We start from the raw sequence: 21,970 nt of genomic DNA, 5'->3' as shown, positions 1-21,970 counted from the left end.
AAATAAATTTGTGTTTCATTTAAAAACATCGATAATCAAGTGAGCCTCTTCGCGCCTTCGAGTGCCATAGTTTACAATTTTGTCAACGGATGGCGTTAGTTCAATTTTGTTATTATTTTGTGACATAAAATTTACGTGTCCAGTTTTAGAAAAAGTTTTCATAACAAAAAATGATAAGTGCTCATGGTGTTCCACTTGTGTCTATCAACGCAGTGGCCTAATTACACACACGCCGAGCGAATGGCGGGACCACATTCAAAAGATACGGTACGTCTTTGTATGAAATTTTATGTTTTTGTTTTTATAAACATCCAAGAGTGTTGACACACGAGGATTTGTTATCATATTGTGGAGAATAATCTGTTCTGTCTATATAGTCCAATAAATCATGCCAGAATGCTATAATTTGACATTTAATTGCGTGCATAGGTATTTGAAAATATGTACCGCGTACGGGTATAGATAAAACGGAGCAAATTAACGCGTTCAAAAGGTTAAATATATTTGCACAGTAATATTCAAGTTTTTATGAATCCAGTACACATTTAAATTACGACTTTGTGAAAAATAAATTACCTACCTTATTAGTATCGCAAATACTGTCAAAACATATACCTTGTTTACATTTTAAAAATACTATCTGTCAAAATGTGTACATTGACATTTGTCATCTATCATGATGAAACATAAACATGCAAATAATGTTCAATATTGTTATTTTATAATGAAATACCTTTTTCAAAGAATCTTTTATATGATATTACCATTTCATATACAAAATGGTAACGAGACTTTTCATGGTTATTTTTCAATGACAGCGCACTTCTGTCATTATTGAATATGTTGTTGTGGTGTCATCTGACATTAGGCACTAGTAAATACTACATTGTTTACAAACATGGATAACTGTCAATGTCTGCACAAGACTTCGTTATTTTTTTTTGCGGTTTATTTAATCGAAAATAACGACGTGTAATTTTTTAATAAAGAGCATCATCATCATCTACATCAATTATTATAACAATTTGGATAATTGTTTTCTTTATCAATTATTATAACAATTTGGATAATTGTTTTTTTTTGATTAAATTACAATAAAGTAGTTGTCCTTGATTCTTAATTGTACTTGGAGTACTCGTATATCGTCGCTTGGCGGCACTGATTTATTTGGAGAATACGTTGGCGGCACTGTTTTGACGCGTATTAGTGTAAAAAATTTCTACTTTTCGAGTTGACTTGTACGGGGGGTTTGGTAATTGATGTGTTATAAATAAATTATTATTTATATTTCATTATTACATAAGTGATAATATTCTTATTGAAGAATAATTATTAAAATTCTAATTATCATTTTCCCCAGTTAAATTAAGTTATTGTTAAGTATAATTCAAAAAACTAGCCAACGATCTTTTGCATTCTGTGTACAGGGGTGATAAAGGGTCGTCAGCAGTTACTAGTAATAAATATAAGTTTACAACACACAACATGGACGCATGTGTGTCGCTATCTCATTGTGGACAAGTTATTAGACCACTTGTTAATATTAAAATTAAGAATTTGTTTTTTCTTCAGGTAGATTAGTTTTGTTTTTTTTAAGGAGGCTAATGTTTTAGTGTGTAGGCCTACCAAAGCCTTCACATTATTGCAATATATATTATAATTCTTTTGTGACTGTTCTGTTCTCATGATTTGGAGTTTGGTACCTTCATTTCTTGTGCTCAGTACGGACACTAAAATCTAGTTTATTGACGATAAACCGTTTATTTACCCTCGGTAAACTGGAACGTGATCCTTGTGGTCACTGGCGCCCAAATTTTGTTAGATAAGTCTTTCTTTCTTCGTTACTATGTTTTTTTTCTTGTTATTAATAACATACACGAGTTTCGGGATTTTGGTAGTTTCAAATATTTGATTATATTGGTTATAATACACTTAGTTACATACATGCACACACATTGATTTATTTCTTGGTTCCGTCTGTATAACGGATTATGTTGTAATGTTTTTATTTTTAAGTTTATGCCTTCTTTCTTTAGTCCACTGGAGGTCCTTTTATCGGCCCATTGAACCTCCAGGGAACTTCAGAATGTATATCTTGGAATTTTGTGTTTCAGAGACTTGAGCTACTTTCTGATGCACAAGTTTTGTTAAGTCGATTATTGATAGTTTGTATTTCATAAACTTTAAGTATGGTAAAGCTTTCCTAAAAGTTCTTTATATAAGTCTTAGTTCATAAGAGAGTTGTTTTGTCTCTAACAAAGTTAGTACTGCTTTGGCGTGCTTAACTAGTAATTAATTCCTTTGGAATTATCACTTTGCCTCTAATACAGGAAGGTGTGTTTCTGTATAGTTTTTAAGTCTAAATGTGATAAACATTAGAGTCTTACTGTTAATACCAGTATTAGACTATAAATTAAGTATTACTAGTGTCATTCATTAAATTTTGGATTGATCACCCCTCGAATAGTGTCAACTCACTGAAAGCCATAGTTGATCACACAATTTTGTTTTGTTTGTACAAGAAATGCTGACGTTTTGTCTACACTTGGAGTGTTTTTTAAGGAATGCCAGCTTGGGTATTGCCTTGGTCTCATTTTTTTTACAAACAATGTCACTCTGTTGAGTGTTTGCTGCAGGTTGTTATATGGATTTTTGTATATCCTAAGGTATGAGCTTAACTTACTAGTCTCTGTTTTGCTTTTTAGTACCATTTGACTTTGGTCATGAACTGATTGATAAATAGATAGGTATTGTGTTATGTAAACCCTATTCTGTCCACCTTGATCGGCAGGTATTTATAGTTTTATAAACCTGACCTGATTTGACTTTCGCAAAAAGATTAATTTGAATATTATTCTTGTTTGACGACTCTGTTACTTATTGGTATTTCTTCGGAATTGTAAATCCTGGTTCAATAACGAACGATAAAAAAAATGATGGATAAATAATTCAATACAAACCCTTACTCTGGTCACGTCTGATAGACAGTTTGTAAACTGATTCTATACTACTAATAACACAGAAAAGTATTTTCTTGTGTACTAATTTTGCCTACTTTGAACTCCATTGTTCTGAATTGTAAAAAAAAATTTATATCTATAAAGATATTTTCATTATCTATGATTGTTTAATTTTAAGTATTGTTTAATTTTAAGTTTTGTCATAAGAATGTTGTCATAAGACTGTTAAACCGGATGGACTTAGTTAGATAGGTTTCTCATTTTGCTATTTAATTATAGCGTAAATTCAGTGTAAGTGAGGGCTGTTTAACCACCCTAAAGTGAAGCCAAATTGGCCTTGATTTCCTGTGCAAGGAAAAGTGATCTTGTTTTTCTTTATTATTAAGAAATTTATTTTTAAGAAATTTAGTTTTTAAGAAACTTAATTCTAAGTTGTTATTATAACTACTAATTATTGTTTATGTTTTCATTTTTCTAGACATCTGATGGACTCATAGTTTAGTTTATTAGTGGTCTTAGTTGTTCATGTTTGAGGGCAAACATTTTGTGGGAAGGGGGGAATTGTCACATAAATATTTGTGACAAGAGAAGTTCTTGCTTAATTGCTTAATTGGGTTTATTTTGTCTATGGGTATTTTTTTCGAACTTTGGCAATATTTTGAAGGAAGGAAGTAGAGTTTTGTTTATGGTCACTTCCTCCCCGGTCAGCCAAGCCTGCTGACCGGTGGATCGAGTCACTCTCCTTGAAAGGGGCTTAAATCTGAGTTAATCATGTGAATAGGAGTTATTATTTCTTTTTAAGAACGGCGCGGGGTGTTTATCCATTCACGTACAGTTCGTGTTTGTTATTATTTTAGTGGGGAATATGGAATCCCGCTTTTATTGAGTGTTGGCCGATGGTCATGTTGGAGTGCTCGTGTTTCGGACTTGAAACCGAGATTGGTTTGGTCCTGGCTGTGGCTGGTTGTTCTTGGCGGAGTGTCCCGCTGCCACTGAGAAAACGGATTGCTGTCTTGGCTCCGTTGAAGAGTCTGGTCGATTACCACGTGCTGCAGGCCTGATGCCCCTGCAGGCGTCCATTGAAGGAGAAGCGTCCTCCTGCTTCCACTAAGAAAACGGATTGCTGTCTTGGCTCCGTTGAAGAGTCTGGTCGATTACCACGTGCTGCAGGCCTGATGCCCCTGCAGGCGTTAATTGAGGGAGTTGCTGTCCTCCTGCTGCCACCAAGAGAAGGATGTCCTGGCCTTCGTCCCGGGTCCGTTCTCCGCTGCCGAGAGCAAGTTTCGTTCGCCATTCGTTGTCGTTCTTTCGTTCCACGTTAAGTTAGTTTAGTTTAATTCAAGAGTCCATCGGGTATGTGCCTATATTTATTTCTATGGTTACATGTTTATCATCTGTACTCCTTAGTTATTACTTTTGTTTCAATATATTTTCCATTAAGAACTCACTCTTTTTATTTATGATCACCTAACTTACTTGACAGGAAATTATTCCCACAATCTTGAGATGAGATCTCAGCTCTACCGTTTCCTTTTAAACATTGGAATGTACCTACATAATATTGCATACGTTACATTTGGCGACCCAACATTTTCCTTACATTACACAGTGCTCGATCTCGCAGGATTCTTCGATCTTCACAGTCTTGATCGTCCTCTTGTTCGTTTTGGTCGTTTTCCTCGTGTTGATACCTTCTAGGAGTTTTAATCAGTGCTCGATCTCGCAGGATTCTTCGATCTTCACAGTCTTGATCGTCCTCTTGTTCGTTTTGGTCGTTTTCTTCGTTGTTGATCACATTGTCGTTCACGTTCTCGTTCTCTCGTGCCTCGTTCTCTCGTTCCTCGGGTCGTGAAAGAATTGTTTCGTATTCCTCCTCCTTCTCGTTTTCTTTCGCCACTGGCGCCCCGATTTTTTCGTTGAACACAACATTTCGAACCACACTGACCTTTTTCTTTTCAGAATCATACACCCGGTAATTCGTCGATTCTTCCGTATATCCGACGAATATCTTTTTGCTCGCTCGTGCATCGAATTTTCGTGTGAATTGTTTGGGAGTGTGCACATACGCGTCTGATCCAAAGATTCGAAGATGTTTCAGATTCGGAGCTTTTCCAATCCACGCTTCGTACGGCGTTACTGCACCACTTGTCCACACTGTTCGGTTGAGAACGTATACGGCACAATTCACTGCTTCCGCCCAAAGGGTTAATGGAAGATTCTTCGCGATTATCATTGTACGAGCACTTTCAACAATCGTCCGATTGTCGCGTTCAGCTTTGCCATTTTGCTCCGGATTGTATGGCGCTGTTGTCTCTCGCTTTATTCCGCATTCTTCGAGGTATTTATCCATCTGGACATTGCAAAATTCTCGGCCATTGTCGGAGCGAAGAGTTTTCATTTTTCTTCCGAACTTATTTTCGATCATTTTTTCGAAGATCTTGAATTTTTCGTACACCTCGGATTTCGTTTTTATGAAGTACACGTGTCTGTAGCCGGTAGCTTCATCTTTAAATGTCAAAAAATACCTCGATCCTCCGACAGAATTCGTTGACATCGGCCCACAGACATCTGAATGCATTTTCTCGCCTGGCTTTATTTTCTTATTTCGCTCCAGTTTCTTGTTGAAGGGCAGCCTGTGCGATTTCCCAAATTGGCACGGTTCACAGAAGACGTCACTTTTGTCTGAAAATGTTACTCCACTCACGAGCCCCTTTTCTGCTAATTCACGAATCGCTCGTTTCCCGACTTGTCCCAATCGCTCGTGCCACACAGTTAAATTTGTCGTAGCTACGTTAGCTTCTTCTGTGCTTCCTTGTTTCGTGACCTTGAAGAACATGCGATACACGTCATTGTTTTGTTTCATTCCCGTCCCGAGCACTTCACCGTCGCGATCCACAATAACCCGATTATTTTCGAAACGCACTCCAAGTCCCTTCTTTGTACATACTCCGACGGAGAATAAGTTTTTTCTCAATTTCGGAACGTGTAGCACTTTTTCAATTCTCGCATCTTGCCACACTCCATCGATCAATTTTTTAATTCGCACCGTGCCTTCACCAGCGACGTCGCATATCTGATTGTCACCAAGCGATACTGTAGCGCCCGTGTTATCCGGCTTGTAGTCAGTCAGCCAGTCACGTCGGTAGGTTAGATGTTTCGATGCGCCGCTGTCGATCAGCCAGACCTCGCTTTGATCGATCGCCATTACGCCACTCTCCGTCCACGGTATAAGCGCGCTATTTTTCATGCCCGACGCGATCGAGCTGCCTGTCTCTCCTACAAACGCGCAATCACTTGATGTTTCGCCGTCGTCACGTGGCTTCCGCTTATTCCGACACTGACTCGCAATATGTCCCATGCCTTGGCATTTATAACACTGCACTTTCTTCATGTCCTTTTCAGCACTTTTTGTTCCTCGCCCACGACGATTTTTGGCTATTGCAGCCAGCGCTTCCGACGCTTCTTCTTCTTCGCCGCTGAGCCTCGTGTCCTCTCTTATTAGCCGTTCCTGGAGATTATCAAGAGTTTGTCGCGCAGGGTCTACGCTGTCCCACGCCACCTGCAGCGTGCTAAACTTTTTGGTGAGACTCGCGAGTATTTTTGCCATTATCGTAGCGTCTGATACATTCTCACCGACGTCCTTCAGTTGACTCGCCATATTCATCACCCTGGCCACATGCTGAACCGCAGTGTCTGCTTCGCTCATCCGATAAGCGTGAAATCTTTGTAGCAGACCCAGCTTGTTTGACGCGGTTTTCTGCTCGTGAATGAGACACAATTTGTCCCACATCTCTTTCGCAGAGATGCACGACAACACACACACTTGTTGAGCCTCGTCAAGATTTGACAGAATTATGAATTTTGCCGTTGCGTCATCTTTCACGTTTTTCTTCAGCGCGGCCGCATGTCCATCGCCGGCAGCAGGCTTCTCTCTCGTGCCATCGACGACATCGAGAACATCGTTCATCACAAATAGTGCACTCACTTGAGCTTTCCAGCCCTGGAAGTTTGTTCCATCGAAAGGCTTCACACCCTTCACCGAGATGCCGACCGACATCGTGAATTTTATTCACACTTCACGCTCGTTTTCAAACAGTTAGCTCTGACACTAAAACAATGGCCGACTTCCGTTCCGCACCACGTGAGACTTGTCGAATAATTTCACTCGCGTTCTCTTAATTTTTAGTTATACGTTAACTGGGCCCATAACCTGTTTGAGCAGGATTAAGAGAATGGATTGAATTGAATAATAATATCTATTTTAAATGAAAAGTGTTACTTTATTTAGTCTTTACATGAGCTTAATTAAATGCTGTTCGCGAGCGCGCGATTCGATTCAGAATAACTCACATCAATGCACGAGCATTGCCGAGGATTACCGAATCGCGCTCGACCCACACACCTGCACAGTTTCTACCTAACCGTGCATCCACACATTCGCCTACAGAAACATGCAGAACTCAGTTCGCCTTAATAAAAAAATATCAAGTGTTAACAAAGTCACCCCATTTTACAGCACATCTCTAAGCCATCTTATCTGAAATTTTTCTATTCGCCACAGTTTCTCATTTCTTCATGATGCCAGCTTTGAGTTAGTAAATTTATGCGTAGTTGTTCTAAGTGAGTAGCAGGGGTTGTCAATATATTAATTAATTTATTATTAATTTATTCCAGAAACAGCTCAGCACTGGAGCACGCATACTCCGCGTCACCGCAAGCCCTGCCCCGTTCAGGTCCCTCCCCTCAGGGCCGACTTCGCCTCTCTTCGCACCTGCTGCACAGGTTCGAGGACCTGATGATGGAAGGTGATCTCTTGGAGGTAAGATAGTCTATTATTCAGACAACAACACCCTACTAAATGCGGTGTGTAAACTTGACTTATTACCACGGCCTTTGTATGGTTAAAATGGCCTTAAACTAGGCTTAAGGCCGACTTTATCATACCAATGTGGAACCAGCGTATAAGAATCTAATTTCATAGTAAGACAATAAATCTAAATACTTCTCTGGGTGTTAGTTTTTCTTTTGACTGCCTGTCTATATAAATTTGCATTTGTTATTTGTCCAAAGTTTTCTCTCCCATAACTGTATATTTTACCATGTTCACTAAACAGTAGAACTGCCTTAGTTCGGACCCCAATAATTTGAAATTAATAAAATCGTAATTCGAAGTTTTTGAAAAAAATCCCCCAGAATTTTTTTGCGTGAAACCCGTGAAAATTTGTCGGCGTAATAAATTATGTAATTTCGCAAATTTTAAATCTGAGAGGCAACTAATCGGCTGTCGAATATGTCTTATTTTTACAAATTTACTTTGAATACCTGAATTTGAAGGGCCAGCATCGGCGGCAAAATTTTTTGTAAAGTGACTGTTATATAGATATCTTTTCATTAAACACGTTGAAACGTTCAGGTTTTCTGCTTTTATGTAATGATTATTAATCCTTATCAGGTGACCCTTGTGGAGACTACCCAGCTGTGGAGCGTGGTGCGTGCAGCCCGCGACCCGCGCGAGCCCTGCGGTCAGTGGACAGAGCGCGTGGCGGCCGGGCCGTCGGTGGACACCACACCCATTGCGCCGCCCGCTGCCGCCCCCCGGGACGCCAGCTCGGCCAGCGCGCCGCACGCGTCCACTCCCCACAGCGGCGGCAAGCGAGCACAAGGGCAGCCGCACCACCACCTCAAGAGGCCGCGCAGGAACAAGGATCAGATGGGTAAGCGAACGAATTTGATTTTTATACAAATCTACAGTTTTATTACGAGATTGGTGAAATTTTGCACAGTGACCTTCAAAACAAGAGAAAGAAAAATCTACATGAGATTTTGAAAAACTATTCCTCTTCCCTTTAGAGCAGAATTTTGATACTACTCGACGAAATTTTGCACACCTTGTTTCTGAACTAGGGGTAAACCTATACACTAGAGATATCTCTTGAAGAACTTGTGGTGTTGAGAGAACAATCCAGAATTGTCTTATTAATAATAAACAGCTTGACCTACTTAGGTACTTGCAAATTACTACCGATACTACCGAGCTAATCGTAAACAACGCGACCTACCTACGACAATACGTTGCGAGCAAGTCTGGCACATCACGCCAACTCGCTAGAAGGTTCTAGCCTATCGCCTATGCGTAATTGCAGCGCCGCCGAAAGTTTCCGAAAGGCCCAGACTGAGCGAGTGGCTCCGATTTATTTGCGAATTCACCTACCTACTTTTGCCGTCGGCTGTACAGTATAAATAAGCCCAACGCAGCGAGCAGTCAGTCAGTCATCAATCTGCCGCCAACAATTTACAAGTCTTGCGAGTGATAACCTAGTAGCACTAGAGCCATCTATGCTATGTAGACGGAACTATCACACCATCCATTGACCTAACTGACTTTCTAATCTATTGTTTGTTTTCTCCTTTAGGCGTGACTCCCTCGTCGAGTTCGGGCAACAAGTCTCTGTCGGGCGTGAAGAAGCTGCGCAAATCCCCACCAGCGCCGAGGCGCGCGTCTGCACCCGCTCCCACAGCCACCAACTATCTTAATAGGAAACAGCATCCACAGGTAAAACACAACACCATTTCTTATTCATCTTTATTTCGGACATTAATAATTGTCATCAGACCTTCAAACTCATTATCTTTTTATTTTTTGAGCAATTCAACCTAAAGAAATAAACCGTCCGGTGAAAAAAGGCTCTTCAAGAAATTTAAGAAAATTCTATGAATGTAGCTTTTGTCTATAGTCCCGCATCCATCAATCTTCCGCACTCATAGTTTGTTTTGAGTTTTGAAGAGACCCGGATTATATGACGGAGGAAAAAGCCAGTAGCTCGTTCCACATACGGGAGTCGACAAAAATGAGTCGACGAAACGACCCATTCTCATGTAACGTGACTGCACTGGGAATCAATACTACTAGCTCCTTAGAGCAGGCTCCATTAAAATTCATGTAGAACAGGCTCAGCATGCCCACATTGCATTTTTGCATTAGAGATAACAATGGATTGTCAATTAGACAGACCGACCTGAGAATTATGAACCTTTTCGTTTTAAAATCAGGAAAATTTTATTTGTACATGTCTACACTATTTTTCTACACTATCCCCCTCAAGTTCAACGCTCTTCTTGTGTCGGGGAACAATGTTCTTGATCGTTACGCGGTCCGCAACTTGCTTGACACCCCTTCCTCGTGTTCCAAGCGTTTTCCGGCCAAATATTGCTTTAGGTTCACCCGAAGGAAGAGATGAAAATCGCAGCCATTGACAAACGGTGTTTAATTCTTTGACAACCCTTGTAGGTATCAAGTATTTTGGGGCTCTAGCCCAGAGATGGCTCTAAAATTTAATTGTTGGACTTACTTCAGATTTGTGCAGGTTTATATTCACTATTAACACTCAGAACATTAGAACGTCAAAAGACGTAAATATGATAATAGCGGTCAAGACATTAGAACGTCTTTTCACGTAAACGGGCGAGATTTTACAAAAATCGATTTATTTCCATCACTAGCATACGGATTGCCATGATTTAAAAAACAGAGTATCGATAATGAATAACGCTACGCGTCTGTATTCAAGAATATCTATGGAACGTAGAGGTGCATTATCTAAGCCGATTGGATCTGTCATCTTGTTCGTTCATAATTTATTGCGTTTCTAAATAACTTATTAAAAATATTTTAGTTTGGACGGTTAATATTTTGAGGTGACTAATAGTTTTTAATTATATTTCTTCAATATATAAAGTGTTATTTCTTTATGATGATAAAAAAGTACATTTTTTCACGGCTTTGAAATATTCCGACAGAAGAAATATTCAAAAACTTCAATGTTTACAATGTACAGAAACTATATTCAAAAAATATTTTATTTAAACTGAAAAAAAACATATCCGAATACTCCACTGCCCAACATAAATACACAACCAGGGCAAAAAGCGAAAATATCCTGATTACTCCCAGTTTGAACACATCCTTTGGACAGAGAAATAATAAATTCCATGCTATAAAATTGTTCAATGCTCTACCAAATGAAACCAAAAAAATAAACGAAATGAATATATTTAAAACAAAAGTCAAAACATGGCTTAGAGATCAAAGTAATAATCAACTTACAAACATTATGAAGACAATGTAAAGACAATTCAAAACTAAATACAAAAATTTAAGAAAAACTACAGGCCGCCTCAGAACAGGAAACCCTAGTGAGGAGGACTGTGAAAAAAATACAAAAAATATACTTATATTATACTTTAAACCTACATAATGTACAAATTTTGCTATTGATATTAAAAAAAAAAAAAAAAAAAATGGTCAGCGATTTTTACATATTTTTGACGTTTTCATAAAATGTATATTTAGAAACGCAAATATTTACGTATAACAACACAGTACGATAGTAGATTTCATAATCTTTCCAAAACATTTTTTAGAATGAGGCTACGTTTCCCAAAACGTGAGTTACGAAGCTTTTAGCAAAACTTGTAAATAACACAAACATTTTCACGTTTTGACAGTTCTCAAAGGAACACACAGTAAATAAAAGTCTTTGTCTGAGAGGTTAAAGAATTTTCTGGGTCTATATAAGACGCCTAGTTTCTTCTGTATTTAGTTTGCCAGGTACATCAAGCTACCATCAAAAACTTTTATCTTTCTAAATTGCTTGCCCACAATGGAAAGGTTATCCTGCTCCAGACTGTTGGATATTTAAATGTGTCGTTTGGTTCCAGGGCGTGCCGGGCGGCAGTAGTCTGATGATGAAGAAGCACTACCTCGCCAAGCAGGAGCGCCGGCGCAGAGGCATGGCACCCAAGGGACAGGGCAAGCCTTCCGTGCGCGGTCGCAGGGGTAAGTCCAACAACCAATATACTAATTCGCAGCGGTCGTAGCGAAACTGGTAAATCTATCAAATGGCCCGACGACCTCCCTATTATTGTACGATAGATTACTCGTCCATATAGAGTACAAGATTTTTATTCTAATATTCTTAACATTCTGGATGATTGATATATAAAAAGTTTTAAGGTCATTCGAAGAGTAATCTATCTATGTACTGTTTCAGAAATTATATTCAATAGCACAATTTCTCTTTACATTCTGTGCTGTGCTAGAACTTCGTTCTGCCGTGTGGTATCTTTAACAAGTCGTAGTGATGATTACGACTGAAGCTTTCAGGCACTTGTAAGCTACGGCATTTCAAGAGGAATGGGCTATCATTAGAATTAATAATAATAAAAATATTTGGCTAATTTACATAGCGACGTTTGCGTGAAAAATCACGTGAAGGGCGCTGTGCAAATATGTTTATTCAATAATAAATACAGCTGACTTATGACTAGGATTCATAATAACTAGTGACTTACATCTAAGTCTTATTTCTAGTGACTTACGACTAAGGCACATAACTACTGACTTAAAACTAGTGACTTACATCTTAGACTTATACAGGGTGCGGCAGAGAGGACGGACAGTTCTAAAAAAATCATAAAATAGTTAATTTTTACTCAAAAACAAATTTATTGATGGAATCAGGTTCGCGAGGAAATAGCATTTGAGACAGTCGAGTGTGGAAAATCACATCAGGCGTGTGGTGGCCGAAATCATTGATGCAGTGCTGGAGGCGTTCTTGGAAGTTCGCGTAGACTCTCTCCAACATCACTCTATATCATAGGGGTGAAAGCGGAGATCCATATGCAAAATTCGCCTTACCGAACAATCACTGAGGCGAAGTGCAGCAGCATGTTTCCGGGCAGATCGAGTCGGACTGCGAAGAAAGTCTTGTCGAACGCGTTCAACATTTTCAGGAGTTCGAACTGTTCGCGGAGCTCCTCTTGGTCTTCTGTTGATTAGTTCACCACGCCTGCGAAGTGATTCAACCCAACGAAGGATGGTGTTTCGTAAGGGAACAGCTCTATTCCGATGAATGTTGAAGTGGCGACGAAACTCACGCTGTACGACGGTGACTGACTCATTATTTCGGACGAAACAATCATAGGCGAAAACGCGGTGCTCCACCGTCCACGGCTCCATGACAACTGGTAAAACAATGCTAGGAACTTACGAGTCAAGCGGCACCCCCTCACTTCTCTTGTTGACGGAGGGGGAGAGTACTACCCATCTCAAAAACGTCCGTCCTCTCTGCCGCACCCTGTATCTAGTGACTTACGACTAAGGCCTATAACTACTGTCTTAATGACATATATGCAGTATATTAAAATAAGTATTGCAAAACGTCTCGTTTCCTAAGCTAAATCTATTAGTTGCCTCAATAAGTCCATATGGTGCATGAACCTCGGATACTGCTAATCACTACTCCTTAGAGACACATAGAGATGTTGCTGTGCTTAAAATTTTTCTTCTAATAAACAGATATATAGTGGAACCCCGTGAATTTGAACCCCGATAATTCGAAAAAAACGCATAATTCGAAATTTTCGCCAAAAAAAGTATCCACAGCAAAACACACAAAATGGTTTTTTAATTCGAAATTCGTTAATTCGTAATTCGAAAAATATTTTTGTCTGCGCACGAAAATTTGATCGTGTAAATAATGGATTAATTCATATAATACGAATTTACTGCTAAGATACTACCCGGATTTGAAGGGGCGGCCGAGAAACTCTATTTTTATCATTTTTTTTTTCATAAAATTTCAAATTCGTTAATTCGGAATTTGATTTTTGATGTCCCGTGGATTTCGAATTAACGAGGTTATTTATGAACTCTCCTATGGGGAGAGCTACATACTTCCTAAATGCAGTGGCCCAAAAAATTATTGTTTTTATGTCCTATATGTACGCATTTATAGTGTTTTTGCATAAACATTGTATAAACAGTACAATTACAACGATTTGGACTCAAATCTGTAATGTTATAAAAATTTGTAGAAACTGAATACTAAACGGCTTCCATGGTTGGGGGTAGCGGGTTCAAATCCTGGAATGTGCAACTAAATTTTATTGTATTATTTTACAGTTTAATCTCAGTATCGCTCTGGTGTAAAACTACCGTTCAGGATTGAAATGTTGCTTGAAATGACTTTAGCCGTGTCTGGCAACTATATCTGAATAGCCGGGTATTTCCCCACCTTCCTCTTCCCCATCTCCTTCCCCTCCCAACTACCTTAACCCTCACAACATACCCTATTTGTCTCACTGGCTCCAGGCATTTGGGAGCAGTTGAAACTAGAGTGCGGAGTGTCAGATTAGAGTTGATAAATAATATTTGTGTGTTTTGTTGTCGTTCCCAGGTCCGATGAAGATGAAGCGCGAGGCCGGACCCGAGGGGGAACTGGCGCCCGCCTCCCCCACCTCGGACACCAGCTCGGGCAACCTCAGCTCCAACGACGACGAGGAAGACTGCGCTGCCAACACCTGCTTGCGTCCAACCGGTAACTTTGCTGCTTATCCATATTGTACTGGTGTTAAAACTGCGACCACAGACCAAAGAGGACGTAGATATTCCTTGATGCAAACCGAACCAAGTGACAATCTATTTGGCACCATGAAGGTTCAAGCATGTCTTAAATAGACTATGAAATCATTCCTACATTGAAAAAACCACCATTCAGAATCGAAACATGGCTTGAAATGGCTTTAGTCGTGTTTGGTGACCGGATATCTGATTAGCCAACTTCTTCCCCACCTGGTGTATGACCAACATTCAGAATTTAAACATTTCTTGAAATGGCTTTAGCCGTGTTTGGCTACCTTATCTGAATAGTCGGGTACTTCCCCACCTATCTCTTCACTATATCTTTCTCCTCCCCATTACCTTCAGCCTAACAACATGTCCCAATTCAGGATACCGTAGTCTTACTGGCTTCAGACGGAGCAGTTGGGACTCTTGGGCATACTCATATTTCAAAAAAAAATTTGGACACAGAGTTTCAAACCCCAACCTCTCGATCTGAAGTCACCTCTTACACGGAGGCTAACGAATATCTTGTTAAGCAAAGTGAAAATTTGTCAGTACTAATTGCCACCATTTGTTTGCAGGCAAGGAAGTGGACTGGGTCCAATGCGACGGAGGCTGCGAAAAGTGGTTCCACCTGCACTGCGTGGGACTGGCCAAGTCGGCCCTCAAGGACGACGAGGACTATTACTGCGACCAGTGCCGCTCAGCCGACCGCCCCCGAGCCACACCCCGCCCCAAACCCAAGTCCAAGCCCGCCAAGCCCTGCACCAGCGCCGAGTCCCTCATCTGCGACGAAAAGATGGACAAGAGGATGGACGACGACGATGACCAAGACTCGGATCCCCATCACCGCCGGATGGACACTGAGGATGACAAGGACTCCTCCAAGAGCGATGATGATCTTGCGGAACAGGGCAAGAAGTTCAGCATATCCAATTGACGTCCGGAATTTGGCTGGCGTACCGGAAAGTAGGGTCATTTCTTATGAGAGGATTAAGGGTCATTTGTTTTAACAGGCCGCTCTTTGTTTGAATACCAAAAAGTACCATTTTTGTTCAACATTTCCAATGTTGCATAGGCCGTCCTTTGCTTTGACAGGAATAAAGGATCATTTGTTAAAAGATAAACAAGGGTTCATCTCTGATGTTGCACAGGTCATCTTTGTTTTGACAGGAAATTGGATCATTTTGTAACTTTAACGGCAAAACTACTTATTATTAAATTAGACGAGGATGACAACATTGCAAAGGTATTAAAAGATATAAAATCATTGTTATAATAATTATTGTAATATAACATAGTTAAAATACAGATAATGTGTTTTATGTTTTACGTTGGGTCCTCTTGAGAATTTATTAAGTGGGATCGGTGAATCCTGATAAAACAAAGGCTGTCCTTTATTTCAACAAGAACAGGGATCATATTTTGAGTTGTGCAAAGGATCATTCTGATATTGCAAAGGTCGTCTCTTGTCGGAACATGATAATTTGTTGACAGTTATTTAATTGGCAGTTAATAAAATTGACAGTTAATTAATTGACAGTTAATTGATTGACAGTTAATTAATTGACAGTTAATTAATTGACAGTTAATTAATTGACAGTTAATTGATTGACAGTTTATTGATTGACAGTTTATTGATTGACAGTTAATTAATTGACAGTTAATCAATTGACAGTTAATTAATTGACAGTTCATCAATGGACAGTTAATTAATTGACAGTTAGTTAATTGATTGACAGTTAATTAATTGACAGTTAATTAATCGACAGTTAATTAGTTGACAGGGGTTTCTGATATTGCATAGGCCGTCCTTGGTTTGAATAGGAAATAAGATCATTTCAGGTACAGCACGCCCGGGTATTCCGTATCACTTAGATCAGATATCGCCGCCGCGACGAAAGTGTTAAAAAATAACATTGTGATATTTTTGGGAAAGTTTTGTTATTTATTTAATTAATGTGAGCGAAAAAGCGCCGGCTCGATGGCCCTTAAGTCTTCTTAAACCGATTCTCGTCGATGTTGATAACTTGTTTTAAATAAAATGTTATTAAAATTATCTGAATTTGGTGGGAGATCTCAAAATCTTTATGTACAAATGACTACCAATGCTTATTTATAATTTGTCTTTCACACAATTTTTTTTTTTCACATCGACGACAATCAATTTTTTAAAACTGCGGCTTGGAACAAAAATGGCGGAAGTAAAAAAAAAAAAATATTTTGAATCTAGTGTAATATTTTTTCAAAATGGTCACATTTCTATTTTTAATACTTTTGTCGATGATGTTTGGACCGAGAAGATGTTATCTTGAATATATTTTAATTAATTATTATTATTATTACTACTATGGACGAGCATGTTTTGATTATATTTAGCATTAAGTTATAAATAATATAGTTACATATTTTTTTCGTTTGGGAAACATGTTAAAATATTTTATGTTGTTTGAGAGGACTTTGTATGACTTAAGTTCGAGATTTTTGGTCTTCAAACTTTAAAAAAAAAGATAATTTTTTATTTTGATTAAAGATAAAATTTTATAACTCCTCTTTTTTATGCTTTAATTACGTTCATCAATGTTGCATTCACTTCTCTGAATTATTATTGTCCTTTTCCAATGTTTAAAATATTGTATAAAATTTCGATGTGTAAAAAATAAAACTAACAATATTTCTTCTATGAAGTGTTTGAGTTCTTATAAAATAAGTTGTAAATTAACTGGCTGGGTACATGCAGGCGTTTGTCTGGAAATATCAAGAAACACCGTGGCCCGTCTTTGGACATGGTATCTTTGGGCAAAGTAGATTTGGACTGTGCCTTTAGACATAGGATTTGGACTGTGTCTTTGGACATAGGATTTGGACTGTGTCTTTGGACATAGGATTTGGACTGTGTCTTTAGACATAAATTTTGGACTGTGTCTTTAGACATAGGATTTGGACTGTGTCTTTAGACATAGGATTTGGACATAGGATTTGAACTGTGTCTTTAGATATAGGATTTGGACTGTGTCTTTAGACATAGGACTTGGACTGTGTCTTTGGACACGGTGTCTTTAGACATAGTATGTTTGGACATGAGAGGATTTGGACATTGTGGATTTGTACTGTATCTTTGGACAGTGTTTTTGGAAATAATGTCTTTTGTACTGTGTGTTTGAACATAGAAGATTTAGACACTGTAGATTCGTATTGTGTGTTTGGATATAGAGGATTTGGACATTGTGGATTTGCACTGTATCTCTGGACATGATGGATTGGATATAGTGGATTTGTAATGTGTCTTTGAACATTTGGAAAATGGATGTGTACTGTATCTTTGGACATCGAGGATTTGCATTGTATCTTTGTGTTTTCGGACATTGTGTCTTTGGATTTGGATATTGTTGTTTTGCACTGGTCATAGGGGATTTGGACACTGGATTTGTACTGTGTCTTTGGACATAGAGGATTTGGACATTGTGGATTGGTACTGTGTGTTTGGACATAGAGGATTTGGACATTGTGGATTGGTACTGTGTCTTTGGACATAATTTGGACATTGTGGATTGGTACTGTGTATTTCGACACCATTGTGTCTGGACAAACTGCCCTGCAAACCCAGCAAAGTGTGTGGATATATGTGTAAAGTATCATAGATGAATTTCTCTGGATTTTGTCCATAATAAGTAGTTATAAATTTGTCCATAAAAAACTTTTTTAAGATGAACATAGTTGAAATTTAAAAATAAATGTATATAAAAATTAAAGTGTGTTTTGTAGATTGTAATACATGCTATGAGAATCTTAACTTCTTTTTTATCAAAATTTCCCAAGAAAAAAAAATAAAGTTGCCTTCAAACGTATTTGAACTGTGCACAAAGATGTATTTTTGAAATGAAAAAAAAGCGATTGGAAAAATTCTACAACTACGTTATTTTCTGTGTATTTTTATTGCGCTTATACATATTAATATTACGCCGTCAAGTTTAATGTCGCACTTGTTTTTTTTCTTTTGTTTTTATTTTTATTTTGTTGCATTTAATACAATAAAGGTGCAAATACCCCATTTATAATATAATATGTATTGTGGGCGTGTTTTCCTAGCGCCCAAAGTTATCTCAGTCTACGCTTGGAAATGGCGCATACGGGCGTTTTTGCAATTTTTTATGTGCCTAGTTAAAATGATTAATGTTATTTTTCTTTTTGAGTGCAATATAATATGATTCATAATAACTATTGTTAATTTGCAATAAACAATTTATATGTATATCTTTGTTGATTGACAAAGTTGTCGATTGACAAATCACACGTCAGTTGTATTACCAGCCCATCACACTGAAATCTAATCTCAAAATTAAAAAAAAAAAAAAATTATAATGCAGTACTTAAATACATAATATACATTTTTCTATAAGACTACGTGATTCCACTTATTGTTGAGATTGTGGAAATGTCTATAGTTCTCTCATTCGCCTCTCTATCTTGCAGGGAGATACTTAGCATCATAGAATGAAGAAAACGATAATTGCGATATTGGCGTGGTTTCGCGATCCAAAAGTTTTGTCGTGTTTTAAATTTCAAAAACAAAACTGTGTTTTCATCATCATTACGAAATTCAAATGGGATGGCGATAAACAATGTCAAGCAAGTGTTAGGTCCAGTTGTTTCGCAGAAATTCGTGCTTGACAAAGTCATCAAATTGACATTTTAAAGGTCCCCTTTGAACGCCGATTCTTGGTGCGTTTGAGCTTTCTATTAAATTGTAATAAGCTGACGAGCAGAAGAAGACAACTATCATGTTGTTAAGCTTTTCACAATTTGTTCAAAAGCTTAAACTGACTTATAATCGGGGACCTTCCAACTGTCGAAAATACAAAATGGAACTGACTGGCTATTTGATGACAATGTTTCATTTGAATTTCTGTAAAACAACACGTCCTAAGACATACAGAGCGCTTGCTAAAAGTGCTAGAACTAAAATGTATTAAGTCAGTGGCGATATTGGTTTCAATTTGAATCTACACTGAAAGCATTTCTATTGTGCATTATCTATTTGTTGCTCGTAGTGTGGTGGGCACTTTTATCACATTGAATATTTCAAAAGTGGTAGAAAAAATTATGTATTAATTGTGTCAATTTACCATTTTCTAACCTCGAGTTAATGACAACATTCAAACGTTCTTTCAATCATATTTAAAAATGGCTGCCAGATCTCGAACGTAATATGAATGTAGACATCTTTTAAAGATACCGTTGGAGATGGATTTGTGGATAAAAAAGAACTAAACGATTCATAACCACAGCGCTATCTCTCGAGGTTCATCACATTATTATTATTATTATTCTTTCAATCATATTTAAAAATGGCTGCCAGGTCTCGGACGTAATATGAACGTAGACATCTTTTAAAGATACCGTTAGAGATAGATTTGTGGATAAAAAAAGAACTATACGATTCGGAACCACAGCGCAATCTCGAGGTTCATCACATTATTATTATTATTGTAAATTAAAACTAAAACCAAGCAGAGCGATTGTGATGATCCTCGAATTGTATAAGTTCTCAATCGTCTGTACAAATGCGTTCCTCGCTTAAGTTGTAACCTCTCGTTTCTGTAATTAAAAAGTGGAAATACGAGATATATTAATAATTTATGTTATTCGAGATACAGTTTTTACATGACTTTTTGGATGCACGGCGAAATTAATTTCAAAAGGTCCAAGTGATGGCGGAAATACGCAGAGATTTGACAAATGTTACGCAGGAAAGTTTAAGTGCCATCAAGGCTGATGGAAATGACGCAACTATCTTTGCATTCTCATATCCGATACCAAAAATAAAACCGTTGCATCGTCGGCAATTCTTGGACCTCAATATTTGATAATTTGTAAACCATATTATTAGTTTTAGTATAAGTGAATGTTCAACTTTATATACTACTGTACCATCAATGGTTAAACTATAATGATTATTTTAGAAATTGTCACCATTTTTGCGTTTGTAGAAGGATTCATGTTTTGTCAGATGTTTTGATTATGAGCTTATTAAATAAACTAGAAATATTTTGAAAATTACAATGTTTGTTTATGAATTCTTCTTTGATTTCCTTATAACCCCTCCAATCCATTACAAATAACCCCACAAAGCTTCGCTATTGCTAATTTCTTTCTCGGGCGTCTCTGACTTCTTTCACCATTCTACTGTATACCACAATGTTACTGTTCAAAAACTACATTACATCGACTTCAATTCCACTCCGTATCTCATTCCACTGCAGAGATATTGCATTAAGTATTAAATATCGGACGTCTCCGACTTCTTCCATTCAAACCACTCTCTAAACTCTCCAGGCACTAATAAGAACAAGCTTATATTTAGAAGATATACCATTCTCTAACAACCAACAATTTAATGAGCCGCAAGAAGCTTAAATGAATGAAAAGATCTTTTTGTTAAAGCCAAGACTTAGACAATTTCATACTTAAATGAATGAAAAGATCTTTTTGTTAAAGCCAAGACTTAGACAATTTCATACTTAAATGAATGAAAAGATCTTTTTGTTAAAGCCAAGACTTAGACAATTTCATACTTAACCCCTCCGACTTTTCGCGAACTTGAACCTAAAATGTCTTTATCGAAATGTCAATTTCACGAAAACGTTGTGTTATTACCGCCTCACAATCAAAGCTCTATAAATGAAACATTACTGAACGGAGCCGAATAGTAAAAACTGTTTTAGAAAGGTTACAAAATAGGCTTTCAAATTGTTGTATCATAAATAAATATTAACATTTGTAAATATTTAAATTTAGAATGGAAACATGAAAAAATTGTAAAAATGACTCACCTGTAATGTTTTATGTAAAAACGATACTAAAATCACGGATAATGTAAAAAAAAAACACTTATTTCATCGTACAAATGTACAATAAACAATTTTGTCACTTCACTTTTTGACCATTTCATACAAAATATATTTTTAAAAAAATAATTAAACTTGCGAGGCGGGTCGGCACGTCAAACGGCTTTCTTGGCGTCGTTTTACGATTTGGCGGGTAAAATTTGCTTCCACTGAGTAGGTCTTTTTACGGGTTTCTATGGATAACTTTGAATAGAGATGTGAAGCTTCATTCAATACGAATATTCTACTTTTTGTTTTAGGGATGTCACTAGAAGAATAACGGAGTTATGACGATTTTTGTGGAAACACACGCATTGACGTGTAAACACGCTTATTGTACTTGACTGCTATCGTTATTTTATCGTGTATATCTGCTTACGTTGCTGACCGGTTAAATGAATGAAAAGATCTTTTTGAGATCTTTTTGTTAAAGCCAAGACTTAGACAATTTCATACTTAAATGAATGAAAAGATCTTTTTGTTAAAGCCAAGACTTAGACAATTTCATACTTAAATGAATGAAAAGATCTTTTTGTTAAAGCCAAGACTTAGACAATTTCATACTTAAATGAATGAAAAGATCTTTTTGTTAAAGCCAAGACTTAGACAATTTCATACTTAAATGAATGAAAAGATCTTTTTGTTAAAGCCAAGACTTAGACATTTTCATACTTAACCTGTTAACCGGGCGGGACGTATAAATACGTCAAACGTAAACA

At 37.6% G+C, this 21,970-nt stretch overlaps 1 protein-coding gene across 1 annotated transcript in view; it reads left to right on the top strand.

The window, feature by feature from the left end:
- The window catches only part of LOC149409945 (lysine-specific demethylase 5A-like), an 88,829-nt gene extending 68,388 nt beyond the window's left edge, over positions 1–20,441 (top strand). Inside the window, exons 25-30 of the mRNA XM_089649159.1 lie at positions 7,635–7,779; positions 8,413–8,674; positions 9,374–9,513; positions 11,679–11,796; positions 14,198–14,338; positions 14,946–20,441. Of these exons, the coding sequence (XP_089505285.1) occupies positions 7,635–7,779; positions 8,413–8,674; positions 9,374–9,513; positions 11,679–11,796; positions 14,198–14,338; positions 14,946–15,304 (1,165 nt within the window). The 3' untranslated portion in view covers positions 15,305–20,441. The remainder of the gene's footprint in view (positions 1–7,634; positions 7,780–8,412; positions 8,675–9,373; positions 9,514–11,678; positions 11,797–14,197; positions 14,339–14,945) is intronic.
- Positions 20,442–21,970: the final 1,529 nt, after the last annotated feature.

The sequence above is a fragment of the Hesperophylax consimilis genome, chromosome 29 (genome assembly GCF_061612785.1).
Source record: "Hesperophylax consimilis isolate HC1 chromosome 29, BYU_Hcon_1.0, whole genome shotgun sequence".
In the NCBI taxonomy this organism is placed as follows: Eukaryota; Metazoa; Arthropoda; class Insecta; order Trichoptera; family Limnephilidae; genus Hesperophylax; species Hesperophylax consimilis.
The sequence above is the reverse complement of the archived record's forward strand: the minus strand, read 5'-3'. Positions and strand labels throughout refer to the sequence as shown.